The 26,323-nt window shown below is 35.2% G+C and overlaps 1 protein-coding gene across 1 annotated transcript in view; it reads left to right on the top strand.

The window, feature by feature from the left end:
• Nucleotides 1-26,323, top strand: part of ATM (ATM serine/threonine kinase) — a gene marked incomplete at both ends in the record, with an annotated part of 98,610 nt that overhangs the window by 19,501 nt on the left and 52,786 nt on the right. Inside the window, 21 exons of the mRNA XM_084249568.1 lie at nucleotides 716-841; nucleotides 2,687-2,812; nucleotides 4,012-4,101; nucleotides 5,581-5,749; nucleotides 6,498-6,697; nucleotides 8,723-8,805; nucleotides 8,902-9,057; nucleotides 10,104-10,179; nucleotides 10,598-10,728; nucleotides 12,485-12,605; nucleotides 15,602-15,775; nucleotides 16,791-16,960; nucleotides 18,068-18,314; nucleotides 18,552-18,667; nucleotides 19,599-19,725; nucleotides 20,172-20,371; nucleotides 21,312-21,486; nucleotides 21,997-22,161; nucleotides 23,064-23,196; nucleotides 24,497-24,592; nucleotides 25,929-26,100. Of these exons, the coding sequence (XP_084105694.1) occupies nucleotides 716-841; nucleotides 2,687-2,812; nucleotides 4,012-4,101; nucleotides 5,581-5,749; nucleotides 6,498-6,697; nucleotides 8,723-8,805; nucleotides 8,902-9,057; nucleotides 10,104-10,179; nucleotides 10,598-10,728; nucleotides 12,485-12,605; nucleotides 15,602-15,775; nucleotides 16,791-16,960; nucleotides 18,068-18,314; nucleotides 18,552-18,667; nucleotides 19,599-19,725; nucleotides 20,172-20,371; nucleotides 21,312-21,486; nucleotides 21,997-22,161; nucleotides 23,064-23,196; nucleotides 24,497-24,592; nucleotides 25,929-26,100 (3,053 nt within the window). The remainder of the gene's footprint in view (nucleotides 1-715; nucleotides 842-2,686; nucleotides 2,813-4,011; nucleotides 4,102-5,580; nucleotides 5,750-6,497; nucleotides 6,698-8,722; nucleotides 8,806-8,901; nucleotides 9,058-10,103; nucleotides 10,180-10,597; nucleotides 10,729-12,484; nucleotides 12,606-15,601; nucleotides 15,776-16,790; nucleotides 16,961-18,067; nucleotides 18,315-18,551; nucleotides 18,668-19,598; nucleotides 19,726-20,171; nucleotides 20,372-21,311; nucleotides 21,487-21,996; nucleotides 22,162-23,063; nucleotides 23,197-24,496; nucleotides 24,593-25,928; nucleotides 26,101-26,323) is intronic.

Raw genomic sequence — 26,323 nt, 5'->3', positions numbered from 1 at the left:
TTGTGTAATTAAAAAATGTGAATAAGTCAAGGCTTGTGTCCTTCAGATGCTCAGAGTGTCACTTTATGTTTCTCTATATGAATCTAATTTCTACTCATGTACTAAGCATTACAGACATTTATTTGCCTATCAGTTTTTGTCTTTTTCCTCTACCTCAGACACTTCATGTGCAGTATATAGTTTCATTTTATGAGAAGATACCTTACTGGGCCATTAGGAAATACATTTATTTTTCCTGAGATTCCAGGTTATCCCAGTTCTGTTTTTAGCGATCATCAGAATATTTCACTAACAACTCAATTAACTGGACTTTTGTTTCTTTTTTTAAAAAAAGGTTTATTTATAAGAGCTTATACTTATAAGAGCTGGGGTGTAGGCCAGAGGTGCAGGGGGTGGGTGGGTAAGAAGATTCACCAGAGACAGAATGGGGAGCAGAACAGGCAGATCTACTGAAATACACTGCCAGGGGTAGCAGTGGGGGAGACAGGCGAGATCTGCTGTGCCATGTGGGTTGTTCCCTGGCCGGTGATGGAACTCATGCTGCAGTGGCTGTGGACAGCTTCATAGTGCTGAGATTTAACCCCTTGCGCCATCAGGGAGGCCCCCTGGACTTTTGTTTTTTTTAATAGGTACATAAAATTTGTTTTTGGAAAAGATAATTGTAAAATATTCAAAATTATTATGAAATATGTATTGATTTGTGTTTTACTTTAAGACTACAAATTCAGAAACACTTGTCCGATGTTCAAGTCTTTTGGTGGGTGTCCTTGGCTGCTATTGTTCTGTGGGTGTAATAACTGAAGAGGAAGTGTATAAATCAGAGCTATTCCAGAAAGCTAAGGTAGGACAATTTACACTAATAACATTTATGTTATTTTTAATGAAATGTATTCTTGGAAAAATTGATATATTTGTTTAGAAAAGACAAATTTTTATGGAGGTTAACCCTATTATTTTCATTTATGCAGTTTGAAAAGAAATTATACTTGTGTCCTTCCATAAAAGATTTGAAATTATTTTAAGATAACTGTAGTAAGAGCATGTCACAAAAGTTAATCTCATTAAAGAACAGATTTTTATCTATGTTTTTCAAAAATTTTCTTTTTTTTTTCCCCCCAAATTTTCTTGTGATAAACTACCCTAAAGAATTCTTGACCAAGAGTGTTAATCAGGTAGACTCTAACCATGAAACTTATTTTCAGCTCTACATACTATGTCAGTATTTGTAAGAATCGGTTCTTGAAAGTTATAAGATCCTCTTTTAATTCCATGGAGAAGAACTCATAATTATGTAGATTTTTTTCTTTGTTTTGAGATTAAACTTTCCACTATTAAATTTAATGGGAACAGACACATCACCCAAAGCAGTGATAGTGAAGGCAAAGATAAACGGCTGGGACTATATCAAATTAAAGTGCTTCTGCACAGCAAAAGAGACAATAACAAAAATAAAGAGAAACCCCACCGACTGGGAGAACATTTTTGCGCACAACACTAATGATAAAGGACTGATCACAAAAATCTTCAAAGAGCTGATGATACTCAACAAAAACAAAGAAAATAATCCAGTCAAAAAATGGGCAGAAGAGCTAAAAAGAAAATTCTCTGAAGAGGAAATGCAAATGGCCAACAGGCATATGAAAAAATGTTCAACATCACTTGTAATCAGGGAAATGCAAACTAAAACTACAATCTTACACCAGTGAGAATGGCACATATTAAAAAAACTAGCAACAACAAATGTTGGCGAGGTTGTAGAGAAAAAGGAACTCTCCTGCACTGTTGGTGGGAGTGCAAACTGGTCAGATTTCTTGACCTACTAAACATAGAGCTTCCATATGATCCAGAAATTCCACTCCTCAGTATTTACCCAAAGGACACAGAAACATCAATTCCAAAGAGCACCTGCACCCCTATGTTTATAGCAGCACTGTTTACAATAGATAAGCTTTGGAAACAACCCAAATGCCCAAAAATAGATGACTGGATGAAGTAGATGTGGTACATATACACCATGGAATATTACTGAGCATTCAAAAAAGATAAACACATGCAATTTGCAGCAACATGGATGTTGCTGGGAGGGATCATGCTCAGTGAAATAAGCCAGAAAGAAAAAGAAAAATACCGGATGGTCTCACTCATAGCAGGAATCTAGAAAACTTAAATAAGGGACCAGGAAAAAGAATAACTATAAGAAAGAAAATATCAAAATCGACAAACAACTATGAACCAGAGACACTCTATGGGGGTTGGGGGGTGGGGAAAGGAGGGCTTGGGGTCAAAATAAGGGGGTTGTAATTGTATGGGGGATATAAAAATAAAATTTAAATAAAAAAGAATTTAATAAAGCAAAAAAAAATTTAATGGAAAAAAAGAACAAGATGAGTTTTTTATTTAAAAAAATTGTTCATAATTCTTAATTATACGCTCTCATCAAGTGTAACTTCTTAAAACAATTTTGCCTCTTAAGTAAAACTTTATATAAGGTATGCTTTCATACTTTCTCCTCTCAGGTATAATCATTGTAAAATTCCCACCACCCAATTCACCCGTGCACCATCACCATAGTCACTTGTGCTCTTCCCAAACCTGTTTTGATTTTTCTCCCTCCCCCTCCCCTGCAGAATATCTCTGATTTATAGTCGACTGTTAATTTTGTTTTTCCTTCTTTTATTCTTAATAGTCTCTAATGCAGTGTGCAGGAGAAAGTATCACTTTGTTCAAAAATAAGACAAATGAGGAATCTAGAATTGCTTCATTGAGAAATATGATGCATCTATGTACAAGTTGTTTGTGTAGCTGTACCAAGGTAAGATATTCTTCCTACTTGACAGTGGAGCCTTTCTAGGAGGCAGATCACTGGATGGTGTTACTATGTTTTGGGTCATTTATAAGATTGCATACTGATTTTAAATTAAACTGAATGGTAAATAAAGGTAGTATCTAGAGGAATAGAGCTGGAGGTCATTGGAGTTTCTCATGAAACTCATCATTTCAGAAAGGTTTCTGAGATTATCTTATCACTTTTATATAAAGATACTTAGGTAGCTTTTATTCTGACTTATTTTCATTTACCGAATAAAAAATTACTGACTAGTAACTATGTGATGTGCAAACCACTATACAGGGCCACAGAGGTGGAGAACTCCAGCATGTGTAGTACTCTTTGCCCAGAGAGTCTTGCATAACATTTGGCAGAAAAGTGCTACTGTATGTTATCTTTGGAGGAGGCCTAAGTGATAGCTGTGCCAGGCCCAAGTGTTGCTAATTGTTGGAAACAATTGTGAAAGCTAATATTAAGTACATGACCATATAGCAATATTACCAGCATAGATTTTGGGTTTTGTTTTTTTTTTAAAGATTTATTTTATTATTCATTCAAGAACTGGAGTATAGGCCAGAGGGGTGTGTGTGTGTGTGTGCGTGTGTGTGTGTGTGTGGCGGGGGTGGTGGTGGTGGTGAGAGGATTCACCAGAGACAGAGCAGGGAACAGAACAGGTAGATTGACTGAATACACTGCTGAGAGGAGCAGCAGGCGAGTCAGGAGACGTCTGCTGCGCCATGTGGGCAGCTCCCTGACCTGTGGTGGGTGGAACTTGTGCTGCAGTGGCTGCAGACAGCCTCATAGGCTGTGTCTTAACACCAGGAAGGCCCAGATTTTGGGTTTTGTAATACATGTTTTTGGATTTTGGAATAACTGGAAAAGGAGAGAATTGTAAGCTACAATTATTGCTTGCTTATGTTTAGTATCAATAGCTGGTATTTTACTTTCATGTTATTTATGTACTATGAAAGATATGTGCTACACTTATTATGACTAACAAAAGAGGTTAGTGTTTTTGAAGCAATTTATAGCTTGGACCTAAATAGTAAACTCATTCCCATGTTTCTTATGATAAAGAATAGCCAGTGTAAAAGAAAGACTACATTTTATTTAAGATAGAGAAAATATTTCCTCTCAGGAATAATTGTTTATTTCTTTGTTTACTTTTTTCCAATTAATTACAGCACAATCCACATAAGATAGCATCTGGCTTTTTCCTACGATTGTTAACATCAAAGCTAATGAATGATATTGCAGATATTTGTAGAAGTTTAGTAAGTATGCTTCCTGTCTTATGCTTTTTTTTCTTCCATGGAAATGCCTATAGAGATGCCTCACAATACGCAGTATGTTTTTTAAAATGTGGAAATTAAGTGGAGTTATTTGGTTTGGGAATATATTTGATTGCTTTTTTTTTTTTTTAAGATTTATTTATTTATTTATACAAACACTCGGTACAGTCAGAAGCGCGGGAGGGTGAGAGAATTCACCAGAGCCAGAGGGGGGAGCAGAACAGGCAGACTGACTAAGTACACTGCTGCACCACTGGGGAGGCCCTTGATTGCTTTTTTTTTTTTTTTAAGATTTATTTGTTTATTTATTTATACAAGCACTGGGTACACTCAGAAGCGTGGGAGGGTGAGAGAATTCACCAGAGCCAGAGCGGGGAGCAGAGCAGGCAGAGGGACCCAAGTACACTGCTGAGGGGAGCAGCGGGTGGCAGGAGAGGTCTGCACGCCATGCGGGACCCTCCTCCGGTGGCCGGGGAGCAGCCAGGGAACGCTGCAGAGGCTGCCGGCAGCTTCGCAACCCAGTGCTCAACTGCTGCACCACCGGGGAGGCCCCCTTGATTGCTTTTTAATGTCAATACCAAGTGTGGTTTTTATTTTCTCAGTAAGTAGTAATAGTCTGAATTGTAATTGGGAACTAATCGTCTAGGCACATGCTCTTTCTGTTTAACACTGTACCCAGAATTCAAAATAATTCTCTATTGTTAAACATGAAAACAAAACTCTTGCTGTGGTATTTATATTTCCTCTTCCATACAAATGGGCTTATGTTCTACTTACTTTTTTTGTCTGGAATGGTGCCTAACACAGCAAGTACATACATGTATCAACTGAGTGAAAAAATATTATGTGACTTGATTTTTTTTGCCTAATAATGAATTGTGGTGGTTTCCTCTGTCACTGCATACTGCTATATTTTACATTGTTTGTAGCAGTAGCTTGGTGCTTCATTATATGGGAATAGAACATAGGCATTTTTACATGATCGGATCTTAACATTTTAAGTGGTTTTGTCATGCAAGGAGTTCTTTGATAAGATTCTTATACTTTTGTCTGTTTTTATTTATGCTATGAAGGCTATAGGATAAATTCTAGAAATGTTGAGAACAAATGTGAATTTCAGTTTTGGGTATTGTCATTGCTCTCTAAGTAATATGCATAACAATGCATATTTTCCCCCTTACCCTCATCAGTGTTGGATGTTACCAAACATTTTTCTTTTGTTTTAAATTTATTTGATGTAAAATTTCTTAATATGCAATATTTTTTATAAAGATTACATATTGTTTTGTTATATAGAGATGTGCAGTTTATTTCTGCATTTTCCTATTTTACATTAGATAGAAATAATACTGCAGTCTTCATATACATGACTCTTAAGTTGCTTGTCTGGAAATTTTAGGTATAACATTGTTCTGAAAGGAACTAAATTGAAAAGACCATCCTTCTTTTTCTTATTTTTAGGCATCCTTTATCAGAAAGCCACTTGATTATGGAGAAATAGAACCAATGGAAGATGAGTCTGATGAAAATCTAATGGAGGTAGAGGATCAGTCATCCATGAGTCAATTTAGTGATTATTCTGCTAGTGTTAGTGATGTAAATGAATCTGGAGAGAGCCAAGTTACTATTGGTAAATATATATTTACTGCTTGGGATTTCTTTTCCCTCTTTGGATTGATTCTGTAGTATAAATGGCCTCATAGACACCAGTTTTATACTTATTTCATTTTCCATCGGTATAGCTTATTTAAGATTGTCCCCTTCTATATATTTTAGATGTTTTTGACTTTTTAAAACTAATTAGCTTCCTATTTTATTCTCCACAGAGGGAAATTAAAATGACCACTAAAGAAATAAAGCCATATGATAGATTATTCAGAAAATAGGACAGTGAAAAAGTGTCCATAGTACCATTGCTGTTACTGTATATAGACCATTTGAAATTTGTAATCAGCATTAACATTCAAATGCCTTTTTATACCTTGTCTGTTTTCTTTTAATGTTTTGTATTTTTCATGTAGCTATTTATATTGATAGTTATACATTAATGACTTCATAATACTCCAGTTAACACATAGAGCATATCTTAACCTACCATTTTTTATTGCCAGAAATTTAGATTCCTACTTCCCATAATTAATAGCACTGCAGTGAATGTTGTCTATAGAGATTATTCCACAGATTATTTCTTAATGACAAAATCATAAGGAAGCCTTTTAAGAAGTATTTTGATGCTTTTAGTATGTAATCAATTTCACCATAATTTTGCTTTCCATATACTTTTATCTCTCTTTTGTTTTTAGAGGGGAGCATATGGAATTGATGTTTAAGATGCTGATTTTGTACCCTTTAGCTCTGCAAGTGCTTTTTATTTTTAGGTGCCATGAATCCTTTAGCTGAAGAACATCTGTCAAAGCAAGATTTACTTTTTTTAGACATGCTCAAGTTCTTGTGTATGTGTGTAACTACTGCTCAGACCAATACTGTGTCCTTTCGAGCAGCTGATATTCGGAGGAAATTGTTAATGTTAACTGATTCCAGCATGCTAGACCTGACTAAACCTCTCTACTTACATATGGTGAGTTAAGTGAAGTGCTTTGATTCTGTCTGATGTTGCAGGCTGAATGTAATGGACTGATGTAGAAAAATCATATAGTACCTTAACATATTTGAAATTGCTTCCTTGAGAAAAAAAGCTGAGAATCTAGTTACAAAAATAAACTTTTTTAAAGATGGCCCAAGAAAAAAATTTAACTTGATACTGAAACTTTAACACTTTTTGAATGAAAAAATGATAAACATTATAGTTGAAGTCAGAATCTTGCCTTAGTCTATATGCTTTAAAGTTTTTGATGTGATTTCAAAATGTCAGTAGAGTTAGAATACTACAAGAACTCCCATATTACCTTCATAAGTTTCTGTACTTACCATTTTATCACATTGCCTTATTCTCTTTCTCTACACACACCCCCTCACACCCCCCTTTTTTTGGAACCATTTTGAGATTAAGTTGCATAGGTGATGTCCCTCATAGTTCCGTATATATTTCCTAAAGACAGTAATATTTTACCACAGCATTTTCATCAGGAAGCTAACTTTGTGTCTTTGCATTTAGTTGTCTGATTCATGTCTGAAACAGTCAAACTTTCTTCATTCTTTCTTTTGTGACCTTCAAATTTTTGAACAGTACAGCCACTTGTTCTGCAGAATCCCTCACTTTGAGTTTGTTTCATGTTTCTTCATGATTACACTTAGACTTTAGGAGAATATTGCAACAATAATCCTTCTCCTGCCTATCTACCTATCTACCTACTGATATCTCCATTTCTAGTCCAATGGTTTTTTCTCTGAATTTGTAGGTTCCTTTTCCAACAGTCAGAATCCTGGCTTCAGACTTAACCTCAATACATTTACAGGTTTACTGTATTCTTATGTGTAACTAATCTGATCGTGTGGGGTATTCCCTTAGCCCCCACCAGTGTACTCATAGAGAATGAGTGTGCTGGGGGATTCCATGGTCATGTCCCCAGTGCCAGCAGCTGACAAACATGCCAGGTGCTTTCCGTAGCCCTGGGAAACATGCCAGGTGATCCTCTAATTAGAACCTCTTGAAAACATGCAGAGTGAGTGCTGGCAGAAGTCTTGGCCACGTTCTTGTTGTGAACATGCTGGTCACTCCCTGGCCCCGGGAAGTTTGCTTGGTCGAATCCTTTGACCCTGGACTCATCCTGGCAAACAGTGTAGCTTAAAGTCCCTGGCCCTGAGCAGTGGAGAAGGCCGCATGCTTATCTTGCAGCTTCATTGTTTAAAGTCAAGATACTCAGTAACATCACGTATGACTCTTACGGCAAATATTTTAAGTGTTTAAAATGGTCTAATTTACTGTTCTCATAATAACTGAGAAGGATTAAGAAACATCTTTATACATATACATGAGAGGAAAGAAAGTCTCCTGATTTCTTAGACATTATCTAGGAAATTACTTGGCAGCAGCTCTCAGACAAGGTAGAAGCCATTATGATTGGCACTTGCTGTGCAGCCCTTTGCGTTCCTGGTACTGAGACAGCCTTACAATGTTGCCTTCCGGGATGCAAAGCCAGTTAATTTCACTTCTTCCGTGCTTTCCAAAATTCACTAATAGAGTAAATTTCAACCATTCAACTCTTATCCACAGGCACTATTTTGAGTGGGTAGGGTTATAATATAGTTTCAATTTCTTGCTGAGACTGTGCTAACAACTATCATTTGTTGAATTCCTGCAATAAATTCTAGACGTTTACTTCATTTCCTTAATCCTCACAGTAACCTGGCCAGGTAGTTGCTATACCCCCATTTTTCAGGTAAGAGTACAAAGGCTAAGATGACAAGTCAGGTTTTTTAACCACAAATAATACTTAGTGCAGCTGAGATTTTATGCCAGTTCTGTTTGACTTCAAACCCTCTTTATACACCATTGCCTGTTTTAAAAATTCACTGCCCTTTGTGTGTGTGTGTGTGTGTTTGTGTGTGTGTGTGTTTGTACCTATATATGAATTTTTGGGTATATTTATACTTATTTAAATAAATGGTCTATGGAAAAATCATCATCTACCTATTATCTTAGTATTTAGTACTTTTAAGGGAGCTTCCTGGAGAAGACTATCCCTTGCCAATGGAAGATGTTGTTGAACTTCTGAAACCGCTATCGTAAGAAACTAAAATCATATATTATCTTCACTTTAAATTTAGAAGCTAACCTGTATATTCTGTTAGGCTTATAAAGCTAAACTTTCTCTGTCACAGCAATGTGTGTTCTTTGTATCGCCGTGACCAAGATGTTTGTAAAACAATTTTAAACCACGTCCTTCATGTAGTGACAAACCTGTGTCACAGTGATCTGGACGCTGAGAGCACAAGGGACGCTCAAGGCCAGTTTCTGTCAGTGGTTGGAGCATTTTGGTAGGTACAGACTATTTTGTGGATTTCCTATTTTTCTTTTGCTATTTCTGGATACAAAGGCAAATTGCATTTCTCTCAGTGATTTCTTCCAGTCCTGGAATGTAATGATAGACATCTTTTAACAAGAGTAGAAAGTAATTTGTTTTCCCTCCTTAACTGCTTTAATAACTACACTGCTTTTCGCTTAAAGCTTGCCTTTCTTAGTGTGTCTAGTGTATTTCCCTGTGAATCAATTAATAGGTTAACATATATGGGAATAAAGCACAGTATAATAAGCTAAATAGAATTGTTCATATTCCGAAAATGAACACTTGTCACTATCTGGTTATTTGATACATACAGTCACAATCTGAAATAACACCATGATCCTTCTATAGCAGCACGTGTATGTCATTTATCATGTTATTTGAGTGCATCAGTACAGAATGCAGTTTTGTAATCTTTAATAGAACAGCAAAAAATTAAAATTTTATCCTTGTAAAACAATTTTACTATAGCATCATTAGCTGAAGCTTGATCATCCCACAATAGGACATAATCGTATAAAATAAATAGACAATAAAATAAACTCCTTTTCAAATTACTTTCTTTTAGCTGAAATTTGGGAGGTCAGCAGTGAGATTATATGCCACAGAATAAGGATTAAATTTAGTATGGAAAGAAATTTTATTTATTTATTTATAAAAAATATTTATTTTTATACAAGAGCTGGGGTACAGGCCAGAGGCACGGGAGGGTGAGAGGATTCACCAGAGACAGAGCAGGGAGCAGAACAGGCAGACGACAGAAATACACTGCTAAGGGGAGCAGCGGGTGTGACAGGATAGGTCTGTGTACCATGTGGGATTCTTGCTGGCCCAGCCAGGATCGAACCCACACTGCTGAGGCTGCAGACAACTTCACAGTATGGCGCTCAACCTGCTGCACCACTGGGGAGGCCCAGAAAGAAATTTTAGAGACAACCTAGAATAACCTGAATGTCCATTAATTATTTTGATTGTGTTTTCATTGGAATAATTATTTGACATTGAAACCCTTTATTTCAGGCACTTAACAAGGGAGGGGAAATTCATATTCTCTGTAAGAATGGCACTAGTAAAATGCCTGAAAACTTTGCTAGAGGTGAGTTATTTCACATTAAACAATAGAATGGTCTCCCCTGAACCTTTTTTAAAATTTATTTTTATTTATATATGCATACAAGGACTGGGTGTAGGCCAGAGATGCGGGGCTGGGGGCAGGGGGTTAAGAGGATTCACCAGAGACAGAGTCGAGAGCAGAACAAGTGGATCTACTGAAAGACACTGCTGAGGGGAGCAGTGAGGGAAACAGAAGAGGTCTGCTGTGCCACGTAGGTTAGCTTCCTGGTTGGGGATTGAATTCATGCTGTAGTGGCTGGTGACATCTTGATGGTGCGGAGACTTTAACTTCTGTGTCACCAGGAGGCCATTCCCTGAAACTTTGAAAGCCACTTTTTTTTTTTATGGTGGTGATTTTTCTTAATATTTCCTATTTAAACTCAGTTTTTCTTTTCCAATAGGTTGATCCTTATTCAAAATGGGCTATTCTTAATGTCACAGGAAAAGACTTCCCTGTAAATGAAGTGTTTCCACAATTTCTTGCTGATAATCATCACCAAGTCCGCATGCTGGCTGCAACATCCATCAATAGGTATTGGTCATGTGATCCTGAAGTGTCTGTAGTGCCACAGATGGCATTGTCAGGCTAGCCTAACCAGTCACTGGCAGTGAGGTTAAAAACAACCAGCACTTACTGAGCATGTACCCAATGCACCCCATGCCTGGCATTGATTTTTTTTTTAATTCTGACAACTCTATCAGATTCTATTACTTTGTCCAATTTATGAATGAAACCTCTGACTCAGATTTGTAATTTGCTCCATGTCATATAACTAGTAAATATTTGAGTTGAAGAGAGATGTCTATTGTCACTTCTGTGATATATAGAATTTTTTTTTTTAAAGAGGCATGTATTTTTATTTATTTATTTGTTTGTTTGTTTGTACATGCACTGGGTAGAGTCCGAAGCGCGGGAGGGTGAGAGAATTCACCAGAGCAAGAGCGGGGAGCAGAGCAGGCAGAAGGACCGAAGTACACTGCTGAGGGGAGCAGCGGGCGGCAGGAGAGGTCTGCGCGGCATGTGGGACCCTCCTCTGGTGGCCAGGGAGCAGCCGGGGGTCGAACCGGTGCCGCAGAGGCCGCGGGCAGCTTCGCAACCCAGCACTCAACCACTGCGCCACCGGGGAGGTCCAATATATAGAATTTTTGAATAGGTGTATAGTTTTACATGAATTTGTAAAATGAAAATTTTACATTTCATATTAGCTATCAATTAGATATCCTATATTCTGTTATAGGGCTCTATAACATATTTGAGTACCTAAAGAAGCAAATAATTTCTTTAGGATTACATATTTATCAACTTATTGGGTTGATCTTATTTATTTATTTATTTATTTATTTATTTATTTATTTATTTATTTTTACAGATTTATTTATGCATACATACAAGAACTGGGGTATAGGCCAGAGGTGGGGGGGCTGTGTGAGAGGAGTCACCAGAGACAGAGTGGGGAACAGAACAGGCAGATTGACTGAAACACACTGCTGAGGGGAGCAGTGGGCGAGTCAGGAGAGGTCTGCTGCACCAAGTGGGTAGCCCCCTGGCCGGGGATCAAACTCTTGCTGCAGAGTCTGCGGATAACTTCATAGGTTGCATCTTAACCCCTTGTGCCACCAGGGAGGCCCTCAGGTTTATTTTAAAGCTAAAATGCAGTCTACCTCTCCCGTCTCCTTTTGCATTTCTGATACATAAATCTTTATCTACCTCTCTGCTTTATTTTTCTCTAGAGTATTTATTACCACTTGAAAGACTGCTAAATTTTAATACATTTACTTAAGATATAAGCTTCTAGAAGGCATTGGTTTTGTCTGATCTTTCACACCTTAAGCAAAACTTGGCATGCTGTAGGTATTAATAATTTGTAAAAGAAATGAATATTTGAAAAAAGAAATTATATGCTTTAAAAACATAAAAGCTGAAAATAATTTGAGTATACTGTTCAAATGTAAGTGACTAATAATTAAAGACCATTGTAAAGAAATTGCCTTTGTGGTCATATAAAAACTTGTGCTAGTTATCCATTGATAACTTGTGTTAGTTATCCACTGATATTGAATATGCTGCCAATAATGTTTTTGTATGTATTTTCTTCCTCGGATGTGGTACTCTTGTCAGTAAGACCGTAGCTAGTATAAGGATTGCTAATGAATGTGTACTTTAAGTCTTGGAACAAGACTCAGAATGATAGTATGTCATATAGTGATTTATTTTGTCCTGTAATGTGCTTTGGAAGGTAAAGTTTAAGTTAAAAAAATTTCATCTTTGCTTTTTCATTTTATTAAAGATTATTTCAAGATATGAAACAAGGATGTTCTTTTAAGTTGTTGAAAGCACTTCCTTTGAAGCTTCAGCAAACAGCCTTTGACAACACATACTTGAAAGTTCAGGAAGGAATGAGAGAAATGGTAATTTTAGTAATGCATATTTGCTGTTATCATATGCTTTCTATAAATATGCCATATATTACTTTACCAAGTTTGGCCTAAGACAAACTGTAGTAAACAGTTTACAGTATCAAGCTGGACTAAAGCAACTGTATGAGTTGATTGACATTGCTTATTTGTAGGACAGCATTAGTAAAATAATGGCAGTTTCTTTTGGTCCAACTTACGGCTTCCTTTCCTAATTAAAAGCATATTTTGGGGTAAGATTTGATTAAAAACTAATTCAGAGAACAGATGGCCATAGGAAGATGGATTTAGAAAAATGCTGTTAACAGACTATTATATTATCTTGGTGTTTTTCAGTGAACTTGTGATTTCATATATCCCTATAGAATATTTTTTCTTAAAGTGGCAAAATTGTCTTCATGTTCAAATTAATTTATTCATTTATTTATGCCTTTGTAAAAAAGATGAGGCTGTTAACAGGAAAAAAAACAATTATAATAAATTAAAAAACAAAACTAACAGGCAACTATTAATGAGAGACACTCTGCAGGGGAGGGAGAGGGATAACAGGGGAGGGAATGTGTTTTTACACAAGGGACTATGGTGATGGTGCACGGGTGAATTGCTAATGGGAATTTTGCAGGGACTGTACCTGAGAGGAGAAAGCATGCATTGTACAAAAAGGAGGAATGATGTAAAATATGTATATAAAAATTTTAATTTCAGGGACTGCTCAAAAAACTAAGGAGGTAATCAAGTCAAAATGAGGTCACTGGAGTAGACCTCATATCTTATATGAAGATGAGATTTAGACACAGATAGTATATAGGGGACATCTTGGGAAGACAAAGAAGATGGTCATTTATAACGAGGATTTTTTTTTTAAAGATTTATTTATTTATACAAGTACCGGGTACAGTCAGAAGCATGGGAGGGTGAGAGAATTCACCAGAGCCAGAGCATGGAGCAGAACAGGCAGACTAACGAAATACACTGCTGAGGGGAGCAGCAGATGCGGCCGGAGAGTTCTGCGCAGCCGGAGATCAAACTGGTGCTGCAGAGGCTGTGGGCAGCTTCACAGCCCAGCGCTAAACTGCTGTGCCACCGGGGTGGCCCTATACGTAGGATTTTAGAATAAACTAATTCTGCTGATGCCTGGATCTTGAATCTTCAGCCTTTAGAATTGTTAGAGAATAAGTTTCTGTTGAATCAAAAAAAGAAAAGGAAAAAAGGATGGGGCAGTTTAATTAAATGACTAGTCTGTGATAGCATACAACTGATAAGGACAATTGCATGAAAATGAATTAAAAAAATTCAATAGGTTGGAAAGAAGAGTATAAATACTATAAAATTTAATAGATGACATATATTATGCATTTTAAAATGGCCCAACCACTATGGAGAGCTGTGTGGAGATTTCTTGACCTACTAAACATAGAGCTTCCATATGATCCAGCAATTCCACTCCTAGGTATTTACCCAAATGACACAGAAACAGTAATTCCAAAGGGCACCTGCACGGCTATGTTTATAGCAGCACTATTTACAATAGCTAAGATATGGACACAACCCAAATGCCCAAAAATAGATGACTGGATCAAGAAGATTGGTACATATACACCATGGAATATTACTCAGCAATCAAAAAAGATAAACACATGCAGTTTGCAGCAACACGGATGGAGTTAGAAGGGATCATGCTTAGCAAAATAAGTCAGAAAGAAAAAGAAAAATACCCGATGGTCTCACTCATAGCAGGAATTTAGAAAACCTAAATAAGGGACCGGAAAAAGACTAATTAATACAAAGTAATAATCAAAATAAGCAAGCTACTATAAACCAGAGATACACTACGGGGGGAGGGGGTAGGAGGGAGAGACAGGGAGAGGAAGAACTCGAGTCAAAATAAGGGGGAGGGGTGCAATTGTATGGGGAATATAACCAAAATGAAAATACATACATTGTGCAAAGAAAAATGATGTAAGAATTATATAAAATAAAATATTTAAAAAAAAAATCAGTCTGTCACACGCAAAAAGGGAAACTGTTGGCCTGACAGCAGTTCTTTTGAAAAAAGACTTACAAATTTTTACCTCTCAAGAACACAATACAAATCAGCATTGTAATGGTTATCAAAAAAAGCATATTCTGTCTTGGATATATTAATGGGAGGATAGTTATATCTAACAAATTGATAAAAAGAACTTTTGATCTTGTTTGTTTTGGAGAACAGCTAGCTTGTTGGGTTTGATTCCAACTAAAAGTAGAACAGTTTCTTCAACTAGGATGTTGGAGTGTGTAGATGGATCTGACTTACTAGAAATACCTTGTAGCCATTATCAAACGTTTCAAGGGTTGACATTTACAGAAGGAATTAAATCCTTTTGTCTCTTGTACAGAAAGCTGGGACTAATGAGGAGAGTTTTCTAAATGTGAAGAGAAATCTCTATTAAGTATAGCTAGTAAAAAAACAAAAGGATGTGGTAAGGGGAGAGCTCTGATGTCCAAATCTGAAGGGAGAAGTCCTGTATTGTCAAAATATTAACAAGGATGTAAAACAGTGGTACTTCATTAATTAAAAAAAATGCATCTGTTGGAATATTATAATGATTGATCATTAAACTAGAAGCATTATCATTCTGTGTAATTGCTGATTCTGTTGTTCCCTTTGATAATATTTTAACAGTCTTTTAAAAAGTATGAAGAGGTATAATGATACTAAGCATCTTAGAAATACAGTTGGTAGTTGAAGAGAAGCTGTTAAGCTCAGTTACCTCCTTATAATTTCTTTTTTATTTTTTTTTAATGTGCTTTATATTGACTGAAATTCCTGGCATTTCTTTTCAAAAGATCTTATCAAAAGTAGTGTTTATCTACTTTTAGGTCCATCACTTTAGGATTTCAAACTGGTCAGTGCTTAGGTGTTGTCAAGGTATACTTTGATTTTAGCCTTATTAGTTTATTTGTAATATTTAAATACTTACAGTATTGTTTTTTAAATTCCTTTGCAGTCCCAGAGAGCTGAGAATCATGAACTTTTGGATGAGATTTATAATAGAAAATCTCTTTTATTGATGATGATAGCTGTGGTTTTATGCTGTAGCCCTGTCTGTGAAAAACAGGCTCTGTTTGCTCTGTGTAAGTCTGTGAAAGAGAATGGATTAGAACCTCACCTCATTAAAAAGGTACATGTGAATCACTATTTTTCATTATGGTCTTCCTTGAGTAACATTTAAATGGTTAAAAAAGTTAAAGCTAGATTTTTAAAGTGGTGCTTATTAAAAACTTGGAGACAGTTTTGTTTTACAGATTTGGAATGCTGTTAAGCAGTAACTCTTTAAAAAGTATAAAAGTAGGCTTATATACAGTGTCATTTCATACATTCAATTAAAAAGCATTTCACAAGGCAGTGATAAAACTGACAATAGTGAATGACCTGTGGGTGTGCAGATCAGGCCCTCTGGAATAGCCTGTACTGAGGGAAAACATGGGTAAAAGGGAGTAGCAAGTGTTTTGCCTGATGGCTCCTGAGGCAGGGCACTGGGATCGAGCAAATCCAGAAGCCAAATTTTAGAGCTGTGAGGCTTTTAATTTGCATGATTTGGGGAGGAAGACTTGGGTTCAACCTTACAATTATATCAGCAAAAAAATGTGGGATGCTCTTCCCTGGCCTGTTCCACCCCCTCAGCGTTGATGCTTTGGGAAGTTCCAAACCTTTCCATTGTGGATGTTTACAGGATAAACCAGTGATAGACCAGTAGCTTGATAGACCTTTCCTCAGTCTACTAGCATGTTTTCCATGTACATGTGACCTAGTCATTGGTCTCATGTTAATCTTTGATTCCTTTGTTAAATAAGGGGAATATAGTGTTTGGATTTTTCTTACTCGGATCTTGGACTGAAAAGAATTATTTTACTTTAGAATCTTCCTCTGAAATATAATCAAATGTGGAAAATTATAGCATTTTCCCATTTTTTTTCATTTTACAGTTGGTACAGATTTGATGTGTGTCAAGCACAGTGCTAATGATATTTAAATACATCTTTTCATTTAGCCATCTCATGGGTGAGGAATTCATGGTATAGAATGCTTAAAAATGAATGCTTCAAAGTTATACTGTATATAAACATTAGCAGGGATTTGGATGTTATTGTTTTGTTGATTTTTAAAAAAACTATTGACTTCTTTTTGATTTACAGGTTTTGCAAAAAGTTTCTGAAACATTTGGATATAGACATTTAGAGGACTTCATGGCTTCTCATTTGGATTATCTGGTTTTAGAATGGCTGAATCTTCAAGATACTGCATACAGATTATCTTCTTTTCCTTTTATTTTATTGAACTACACAAGTGTTGAGGATTTCTATAGGTAGGCTTATTTATGGTACATGTGATAAATATTTAATTTAAAATTAGGTATGACCTTCCATCCGCTCCTCTCTTTCTCTCCACCCTTCTCCTGCCCTGCTCCCCTCCTCTCCCCTCTTCTCCCCTCCCCTCTTCCTGATATTGGCTTATAACACTTCTCCTTAGATGCCTATCACTACACCATACCCACCACCCAGACACCTACAGACCTCCACCATACTCCATTACACTAGAAGATATTTAAAATCCCTTTCAGTTTTGATATTTGATAATCTTGCTTTTGAAAAATCAACAATAAATTACTAATCATTTCTACATTTTTCTTTTCTGTTACTTGTCTATAAGCCATTTAATCATTATTTCTGTTGGATTTAAAGTTTAATATACTTGCTTTGGAGAAGAAAATTTTGAAAGTGAAGAGGTTTAAAAACAACTAGAAAGTTAGGTATCAAGATGATGGAATGTAGTTCACAATTGTTTAGTGACCCTTATTGTCTGTTCATTTTGGCTATAACAATATTTACATTTATTCTTTGAATTTATAAGTCACTTTCATTTTATAATGCTTTTGCATAAATTGATTATGCAAAAAAAAAGAATTCCATTTCTAATTTTTTTAATCACAGAATTAGGGTTATATAAGTACTTTGTTTTTATGTGACCATTTTTTCAAGATTTATTTATTTATGCATACAAGAGCTGGGGTATAGGCCAGGGGTGCAGGGAGTGAGAGGATTCACCAGAAACAGAGTTGGGGAGCAGAACAGGTAGATCTGCTGAAATACACTGCTGAGGGGAGCAGTAGGTGAGACAGGAAAGGTCTGCTGTGCCATGTGGTTTAGGTCCCTGCTAGCTGGGGATCAAATTGGTGCTGCAGTGGCTGGCCATAGCTTGATAGCCCTGTCTTTAACCCCTGTGCCACCAGGGAGACCCATTATGTGACTTAGCTTCATTTCATAATTTATAGAATTAGAGTAAGAATGTTTAATGATTCAGATAAAGTGATATTCTTATGCTCAATAAAGCACTTTATTATTTTGAGAACTATATTATAAAATTTTACTTTGCAAAGTTATATATATAACATTTTCAAATTTTGTATTTTTAGATCTTGTTATAAGGTTTTGATTCCTCATCTGGTGATTAGAAGTCAATTTGATGAGGTGAAGTACATTGCTAATCAGATTCAAGAGGATTGTAAAAGTCTTCTCACAGACTGCTTTCCAAAGATTCTTGTAAACATTCTCCCTTACTTTGCCTATGAGGGTTCTGGAGAGAGTGGGATGGCGCAGCAAAGAGAGATTGCTACCAAAGTCTATGATATGCTTAAAGATGAGAACTTACTGGGAAAACAGGTATGGCTTCCACTATTACCTACATTTTAAGCCCTCACTGGTCTTACATGTAATTGGAACATCTTAAGTAGACTTAGCAGTATATTTTAGAGATCTGACATCTTTGTTATGTCATTTTTGGTCATCGTCTATAGTCACTGAATAAATTTGGAAATGAGGCAAGAACATTAGCCCCTTGAGCTGTCTTAAAGATCACAGGTACACAAACTTAAATATATTTTCATTTTGTCCTTGCAGATGGATCACTTATTCATTAGTAATTTACCAGAGATTGTGGTGGAGTTGTTGATGACGTTACACGAACCAGCAACTTCCGGTGGCAGCCAAAGCACTGACCTCAGTGACTTCTCAGGGTATGGGCATTTTCAAGTTGGGGAATTAGCTGCAATTTCAGAAGTTCCTTGGGAGATTTATTGGTTGACATCTTCCACTGGGTATTTCAGTTTCTAGGTACATACTCTGCTTTTGCATTCTGTTTCTTTAAAAATTACCTTCGATTGAAGTAATGACTATTTGCTTCTACTGGTGTCTCTCCATGGTAATTGCACTTTCTAGTTTGATCCCCTGGTTTGCAAATCCAGGACCTCTTTGTTCCTGACCTCTCTGTAATCTTTGAGCATTGTGCCATCTGTTTTCTGTTGAAATGTTCTTCATTGTTTCTTTGTTCTCTTCTCCTTATTCATGACTTGCATTTTGAGATCCCCTTTTCTTTATCATGTTCCTTAGCTATCAGAATCTTACTGTGCTACAGTTTAATTTGGATGTAAAACCTGGTTGTGAATGTTGGAGTTATTTTTCCAGCTTGCCTGTAAGCTACTTGAAAGCACACCAACTTTTTTTATATACCTCACAGTGCTATGCACGTAAAATAGTAATATCTATGGTATGGATTGCTGTGTCTTAAAATTGTATTGGACTGTACTGTTAACATAGGGCTTTAATTCAGACCTGAAGGGAAGTGATACTAAGACTTATTTGTGGATTTGCCATAACTGGATAAAAGATTTTTTAAGTAAATCATTTAAAATTAAGTCTTAGATGGTAAAGGTGTTGAGATATTCTGGTTGATGTAGATAGACTGATAAGTCACTTGTGATTTTGAAAGTGTAGTTCTTCAATAGAAAAATAATTTTAAAATCTGGAGTTATTAACAGTCTAAATTTTCATTTTAGAAGTTCAATGATCTATCAACAAAACCTTATTTTGTGGGGGGTTTTTTTTGGTTTTTTTTTTTTGATAATTTTGTTCTGACAATGATTGCATTTTTTTTCCTGTAACTTTCAGGGATTTAGATCCTGCTCCTAATCCACCTCATTTCCCATCACATGTTATCAAAGCAACATTTGCCTATATCAGCAACTGCCATAAGACTAAGCATAAAAGCATTTTAGAAATTCTTTCCAAAAGCCCTGTAAGTACACGTTACGATTATAACTCGGGAGACTTTCTTATTTTTAAGCTAGAAAATCTGTGTAAGTGCATCTTGAGAAAAAAGTAAATAAGTGAAAATAAATGAAGAAATGCTTTCATTTGCAACTTTATTTCTTGCTATTTTACTAAGTATTAATTGAATTCATTTTTAATTATAATGTATTACATGTGAGGCATGAATTTTGTGATACTATGGTCATGTATTAACTCAGGAATATAATATATATGCTATTTAATTATAGTGTACTACAAATTAGACAGTTGTTTTAAAAGTTTGAGATAGTTATTTTCTTAATGTTAAACTATGCATTTGATATCAAGTCCATGAAATTCTACAATTTGGTTGTTTGGAATATAGAGTGTATTTACTATAACTGAATACATGTGATTACTTAAGTTTTTACTAAATATGTATTTATTTTCTAGGATTCCTATCAGAAAATTCTTCTAGCTATATGTGAACAAGCAGCTGAGACAAATAATGTTTATAAAAAGCACAGAATCCTTAAAATATATCACTTGTTTGTTAGTTTATTACTGAAAGATATAAAAAGTGGCTTAGGAGGAGCTTGGGCATTTGTTCTTCGAGATGTTATTTATACTTTGATTCATTACATCAATAAAAGGTAAATAAAATATTTAGGCCAATATATAAGTAGTTTTTATACCCTATTATTTTAATTGAAAATGTATATGCTTCTAAGAAGTAAAAGCCAAAGTATTGTTTCTGAATTTTGCTTTTTAAATATTTGTTGTATTTACGTATTACTTAAAAAAAAATGTATAACTACTCCATCTCTAGAAACCTTAAACACTAAGGGTCTTTCACATTTTAAATAAAATATTCTCATTTTAGATGACCTGAAATGTGTGTTACAGTAGCATTTCTGGTTACCAATTCCACACACACACATCCAAGAGTTCTCTGGCATTAGCTGGCTGTTTTATCATTCACCTCAATTCTGACACCATCTATTCAGAGATAGTGTCAGATCCCACAGGTGAAGGTCTCAGTCCCACAAGACTGATATTGTTTTCATTGCTTTGGGGTATATACCAAGGAGTAGTATTGGGTGAGGGGGCATATAATAATTCTTTATTTATTTCTGTTTTCCGTGGTGAATAAGGTCTGCTTTGCTCCCTCCAGAGCCAAGGGCCAGGGTCCCCCATTAGGAATGGGGACTGCAACTTTTATGACTGCTTCCGAGTTGGGGAGAGTGGTGGGGCTTGGTTGATTAAAATCCCCATAAAACTTTCCTGTATGTTTAAAGTTGCCTTTTCCTTGATTCACTTTTTGCTTGATTGCTGAAAACCTCTGGTTGTTTTATGGAGTTCTGAGGAAGTTCTGACAGTTCAATGTTTCTGTCAGGCTGGGAGCTTAGAACTGCCTACTCTGAAATTTTGCTGTCACTTCTCTTTTTGGCTATAAAACTATTAAGGGATTGATATAAAAGTGGCTTTTATGTGAAGCCACAGCAAAGTTAGAGATGCTAAATAAAAATGACTTTTGCAGGAATTTATATCAAAGTAGTTTTCTAGAACTTACTATTTTTTTCCCTACATTAGGCCTTCTCATTTCATGGATGTGTCATTGCGTAGCTTCTCCCTTTGTTGTGACCTGTTAAGCCGGGTTTGCCGCACGGCTGTCACTTTCTGTAAGGATGCTTTAGAAAACCATCTTCATGTTATTGTTGGGACACTTCTACCCCTTGTGGGTGACCAGATGGAGGTTCAGGAAGAGGTAATTCCCCACATTTCATAATGATAATTGAAATACATTGATAAAGTTACTCTTGGAAGTTGCTGGGAGTACTGTGTTTACTTGATGTAATTTTAGTGAAAATATTCCTCATAATGGCTAAAAAAGTGTTGTCGGTAAATCATTTAATTACAGATCACTTAATATTTTGAACTAATAAATAACCCAATGGTTTCTGTCTTTTATGGTAAAGTGTAGATGTAGTCAACACTTCACTATGACTGTGTGAGGTAGTGCATTTGAAAAATATTTCAGTAATATCTGCCTTTCTGTATTTCAGTGGCGAATCTGTAGTAACTCCTCATGTATCTGTTGAATAATTTGAAAGCACAAAGACAGTAATAATGGGTACTTTAGATGTAATTAGACATTTCATCTGAACTCAGTTTATAGAATTTTTGTCATTTATTACAATGGGCTTGGTTATATTTTGCTTTAAAATAAAAATTAAATCATGTCTCCCTTTTGACTTTCTTTTTTAATTATCTTTAGGTATTGGACTTGTTGAAATACTTAGTGATTGATAACAAGAATAATGAAAACCTCTATCTCACAATTAAACTCTTAGATCCTTTTCCTGACCATGCTGTCTTTAAGGATCTGCGTATTACTCAGCAGAAAATCAAATACAGTAGGGGACCTTTTACACTCTTGGAGGTAATAAATTTTCCGTTATTTTACTATTTTGTATTAGAGAAGATAGACAGTAGTACTTTTTGAAAACCTATAATGCTCTGAGTGTAAAAAAGTCTTTAAAAATTTTTTTTGATTAAATAAAACAAGCTCTCATGTAACAAACAACTGAATGTTATAGCCTCTCACATTGCAGTAAAAATATTAATAGTAAAGTTTCTTAGTAAACTTTGAATATGGATGAAATGTGTCATAAAGTAAGCTTGATTTTCAGTGTACATCAAGATCCATTATCTCAACATTATCATCTGATCCTGGGAGGGACAATTTATTTATTTATTTTTTATTTAAATATTTTATTTTATATAATTCTTACATCTTTTTTCATCTTTGCACAATGTATGCATTTTCATTTTGGTTATATTCCCCATACAATTGCATGGAGGGACAATTTAATGTTTGCAAAGGAGATGATATTTAAGTTTTAAAGAGTATTTTAAGTTTGAATCCTGTTTCAACCCATTTGAAATTAATAATATCTCTGTCCAGGTATATTTTTCCCTACATATCTTAGTATATAATTTTAAAATTATGCTCTCTGTTTGACTATATATCTGTGAAAATGTGGTTAAATTTATTAAGATATAGAACTAATTAAAGTACTAAAAAAATAGAAATATGAGCTTTTTCCCAAGTATGCTATAATAACCTTAAAATCTGTATTATCATGAGAGAATCTATTAATATTTAAAATGATTCTGTAGGATACAAAATGGAAGAAAAATTTATTTCCACCTTGTTTGGTAGTAATAGTGATTCGTTAGTATCTATAAAAGGCACTCAGTTTTTTCTTTTATTGCTTCCCTCATAGACTTAACCAATATATATCAAAAGCCAGTTACATTTTTAACTAATTTCTCTTTTAGGAAATTAACCATTTTCTCTCAGTGAGTGTTTATGATGCACTTCCATTGACGAGGCTTGAAGGATTAAAAGATCTCAGAAGACAACTAGAACAACATAAAGATCAGATGATTGATCTTATGAGAGCATCTCAGGGTACTAATTTTAATGACATGGTTATTTGTACCTGTTCTTTAAATACTCTTGTGAATTCTTGCTCTTGGTTTACTTGGCCATGGACTTAATTTAGATCCTACCTGTTTAGTTCATAGGTATGAACTAAACTAAGTGATGCATCACCTGCATCACTTTCTAAGTGGTCTCTTCCACTTTAACTACTCTTATTTAATCCAACCTCTTTATACCTCTGCCAAAATGATTTCTCTAAACCAAATGTAATAATGCGATTCTACTACTCAAAAAATTTTACTACCTAGTGCCTAAAAAATTGGAATTGTTTAGAGTCAAAGCATGCAAGATTATATCTCTGTCTATTCTTCTAACTTCCTTAGATAAATGTGTCTCATTTTAAGCCTCTTAGCCATGTACATATGTATATGAATATGTGTTGTGTGTGTATATGTATATATGTGTGTGTATATATACACACATGCATATATGAATATGTATTTCTAGCTTTTTTCCAACATAAGAACACAACCATATTTATGTTAATTTGATTTATTTCCCTTTTGACTTTCATCTTTTAGTACCCATTAATTTCATATTTATATTGTTATTTTTATCAATACTTTTGAAAGCTAATTTTTATTTTGACCATTTGAACTCAGTTTCTAGTGAACTTGTTTTCAGCTATCTTTATAACATCATAAATATATAATATCTATAGACAATAAATGTACATAATAACTACAGAATATAGATACACACATAAAATGTGAACACCTCTGTCTCCTTTGGGTATTTTATTGGCCTTGACCTGTCTTGTCCAATATAGCCACTAGTGTTTAAATTTAAATGAATTAAAATTTAATAAAATTTAAAATGCAAATTCTTTACCATACTAGCCAGTCATGCTCTCGATAGTAACAGGTGACTTGTGACTGTTATTGGACAATACAGATTATAGGATACCTCCATCACTGCCAGAAGTTCTGTTGGGTGTGCTAGTCTAGACTAAATGCTAGCTAGAGGTTAGTAAACCAAGTATGCTCCCAAGACCCTTTCTTGTAATGTTGAATGACTCCTGTGTTTCTGTTTGTGATTTTGCTAAGGTATGGACTTCTCTGAACAACTTACTGCTCTTCTCTTATCCATGGTTCTGTTTCCTAGGGACGTTCATATACATTCAGTTCGTGTTTTGAACTGTTCATGATTTGAAGCCTTTTTTAGAAAATGATATACAAGTTTCCCAGTCTGAAAACTTAATATATAAGCATGTGTTAAGTGTTGGCTCCATGATAGTTTAAACTAATTTATTCAAAACTGCTCCTAGATAACCCGCAAGATGGCATAATGGTGAAGTTAGTCATCAGCTTGCTGCAGTTATCCAAGATGGCAGTGAACCACACTGGTGAAAGAGAAGTTTTAGGTAAACAGTTTGGCTGAATGAATGAATTTTTTGTTTGAGTGGTTACCTTAGGAAAGTTGGAAATGTCTATTTGTACTAGGGTACTTCCCTTTTTGTTAAATTTTTTATTGAAATATATCTTACAGAAAAGTACACAGATCATAGATATGTTAACTTGGAGAATTTTTGCAAACAGTACACACCTGTATATATAGCTCTCAGATCAAGAAACATTACCTTTCCAGCACCCTAGAAGTTTACTTTGACCAAGGAATTTATCCCTTTGTCCCTAAGAGCATTGCTTCTGGGGACAAACCCCACTTACTACAGGAAGCTATGTGACTTTATTACATAGCATAAAATCTTACTGTTTTGTGCCCACATCTTATCTCCTATTTAATGGTGAAACACTGAATACTTGTCCCTCAAATCAGGACTATGGCAAGGTTGTGCACTTTTACCACAGGTCTTCAGCATTACACTGGTGCTTCCAGCCAGGGCAAGCCAATGAGAAAAAGAAATAAAAAGCATCCAAATTGGAAAGGAAGAAGTAAAACTACCTCAGTGAAAGGTGACATGAACATATATTTAGGAATTCCTGTAGAGTCTGCAAGAGAGCTATACTTGCAGGATACAAGATGACCACAAAATTCAATTGTATACCAGTAATGAACACTCTGAAATGGGAATTCCATTTTATCTATAATTCCCTTGACAGTAGCATTTAAGAGAAATAAGAACCCAAGGATAAGTGTAATCAAGGAGGTAAAAGGTAAAAAGAGATGTTATTTGTTAGAAGTGAGTCAGTAAATATATATAGCCCCTGTTCAAGGGGAGGGGAATTAGGCTTCACCTTATGAAAGAAGGACTCAAACAAATTGTGATGGATTTGAATCAGTTCTGCTATGACTGGGAAAGAGCATGGGTGGGTCCTCTGGCATGTTGAAAACGTTCTATATTCCTGCCAGTAGTGAGAACAAGTGAAAAAAACAGTAAATGCATATTTGAATTTTCACTGAACTGTGTGCTTAAGAGTGTGCAGCACCTAAAAAATGTTTTAAGAATTTATTAATAATCTCATATAGTGGTTATTTTATCCATCCTTAATATTTATATTCTGTTACTAATTAATCTGTCTCTTGGATATGGTTTTATAGGAGGAAATATCTGTTGCCCACCTAGGTGATTTCTAAAAAAAAAAATACAGTATTCTGAAGTTTCTTCTACCTATTCAAAATATTTGAAGTAATATGAATCTGGAAAGATGCCCAAATGCCATTGTATATTTGAAATTAGATAGTTTGTTTTATGTAAGATCTCTTAGCTATAACTACTAAAATAGAATTTCTGTATATAGAGGCTGTCGGAAGCTGCTTGGGAGAAGTGGGTCCTCTCGATTTCTCTACCATAGCTATACAACATAGTAAAGATACATGCTATACCAAGGCCCTTCAATTATGTGAAGATAAAGAAGTTCAGTGGACCTTCATAATGCTCACCTACCTTAATAATACACTGATAGAAGATTGGTGAGTATTTAGTAATACTTTTATTGATAGCAGTTACTTAAAATCTCATATGCTAGGAGAATAATTTCCCATATAAATTAACATTTCCAGTAACTAAAGCTTTCTCCTTAAATTGACATGCCTTTTTAATCTCAGGTATTTAATGAATATCATCTTTTTTTTAATTCACATAATCACTGAAACCTTGTTATGTGCCAGCCACTTGATAGCGATAAACTTATCA

The sequence above is a fragment of the Talpa europaea genome (genome assembly GCF_964194135.1).
Source record: "Talpa europaea genome assembly, chromosome: 12".
In the NCBI taxonomy this organism is placed as follows: Eukaryota; Metazoa; Chordata; class Mammalia; order Eulipotyphla; family Talpidae; genus Talpa; species Talpa europaea.
Note: the sequence above shows the minus strand (reverse complement) of the source record. Positions and strands in the feature narration are given on the sequence as shown.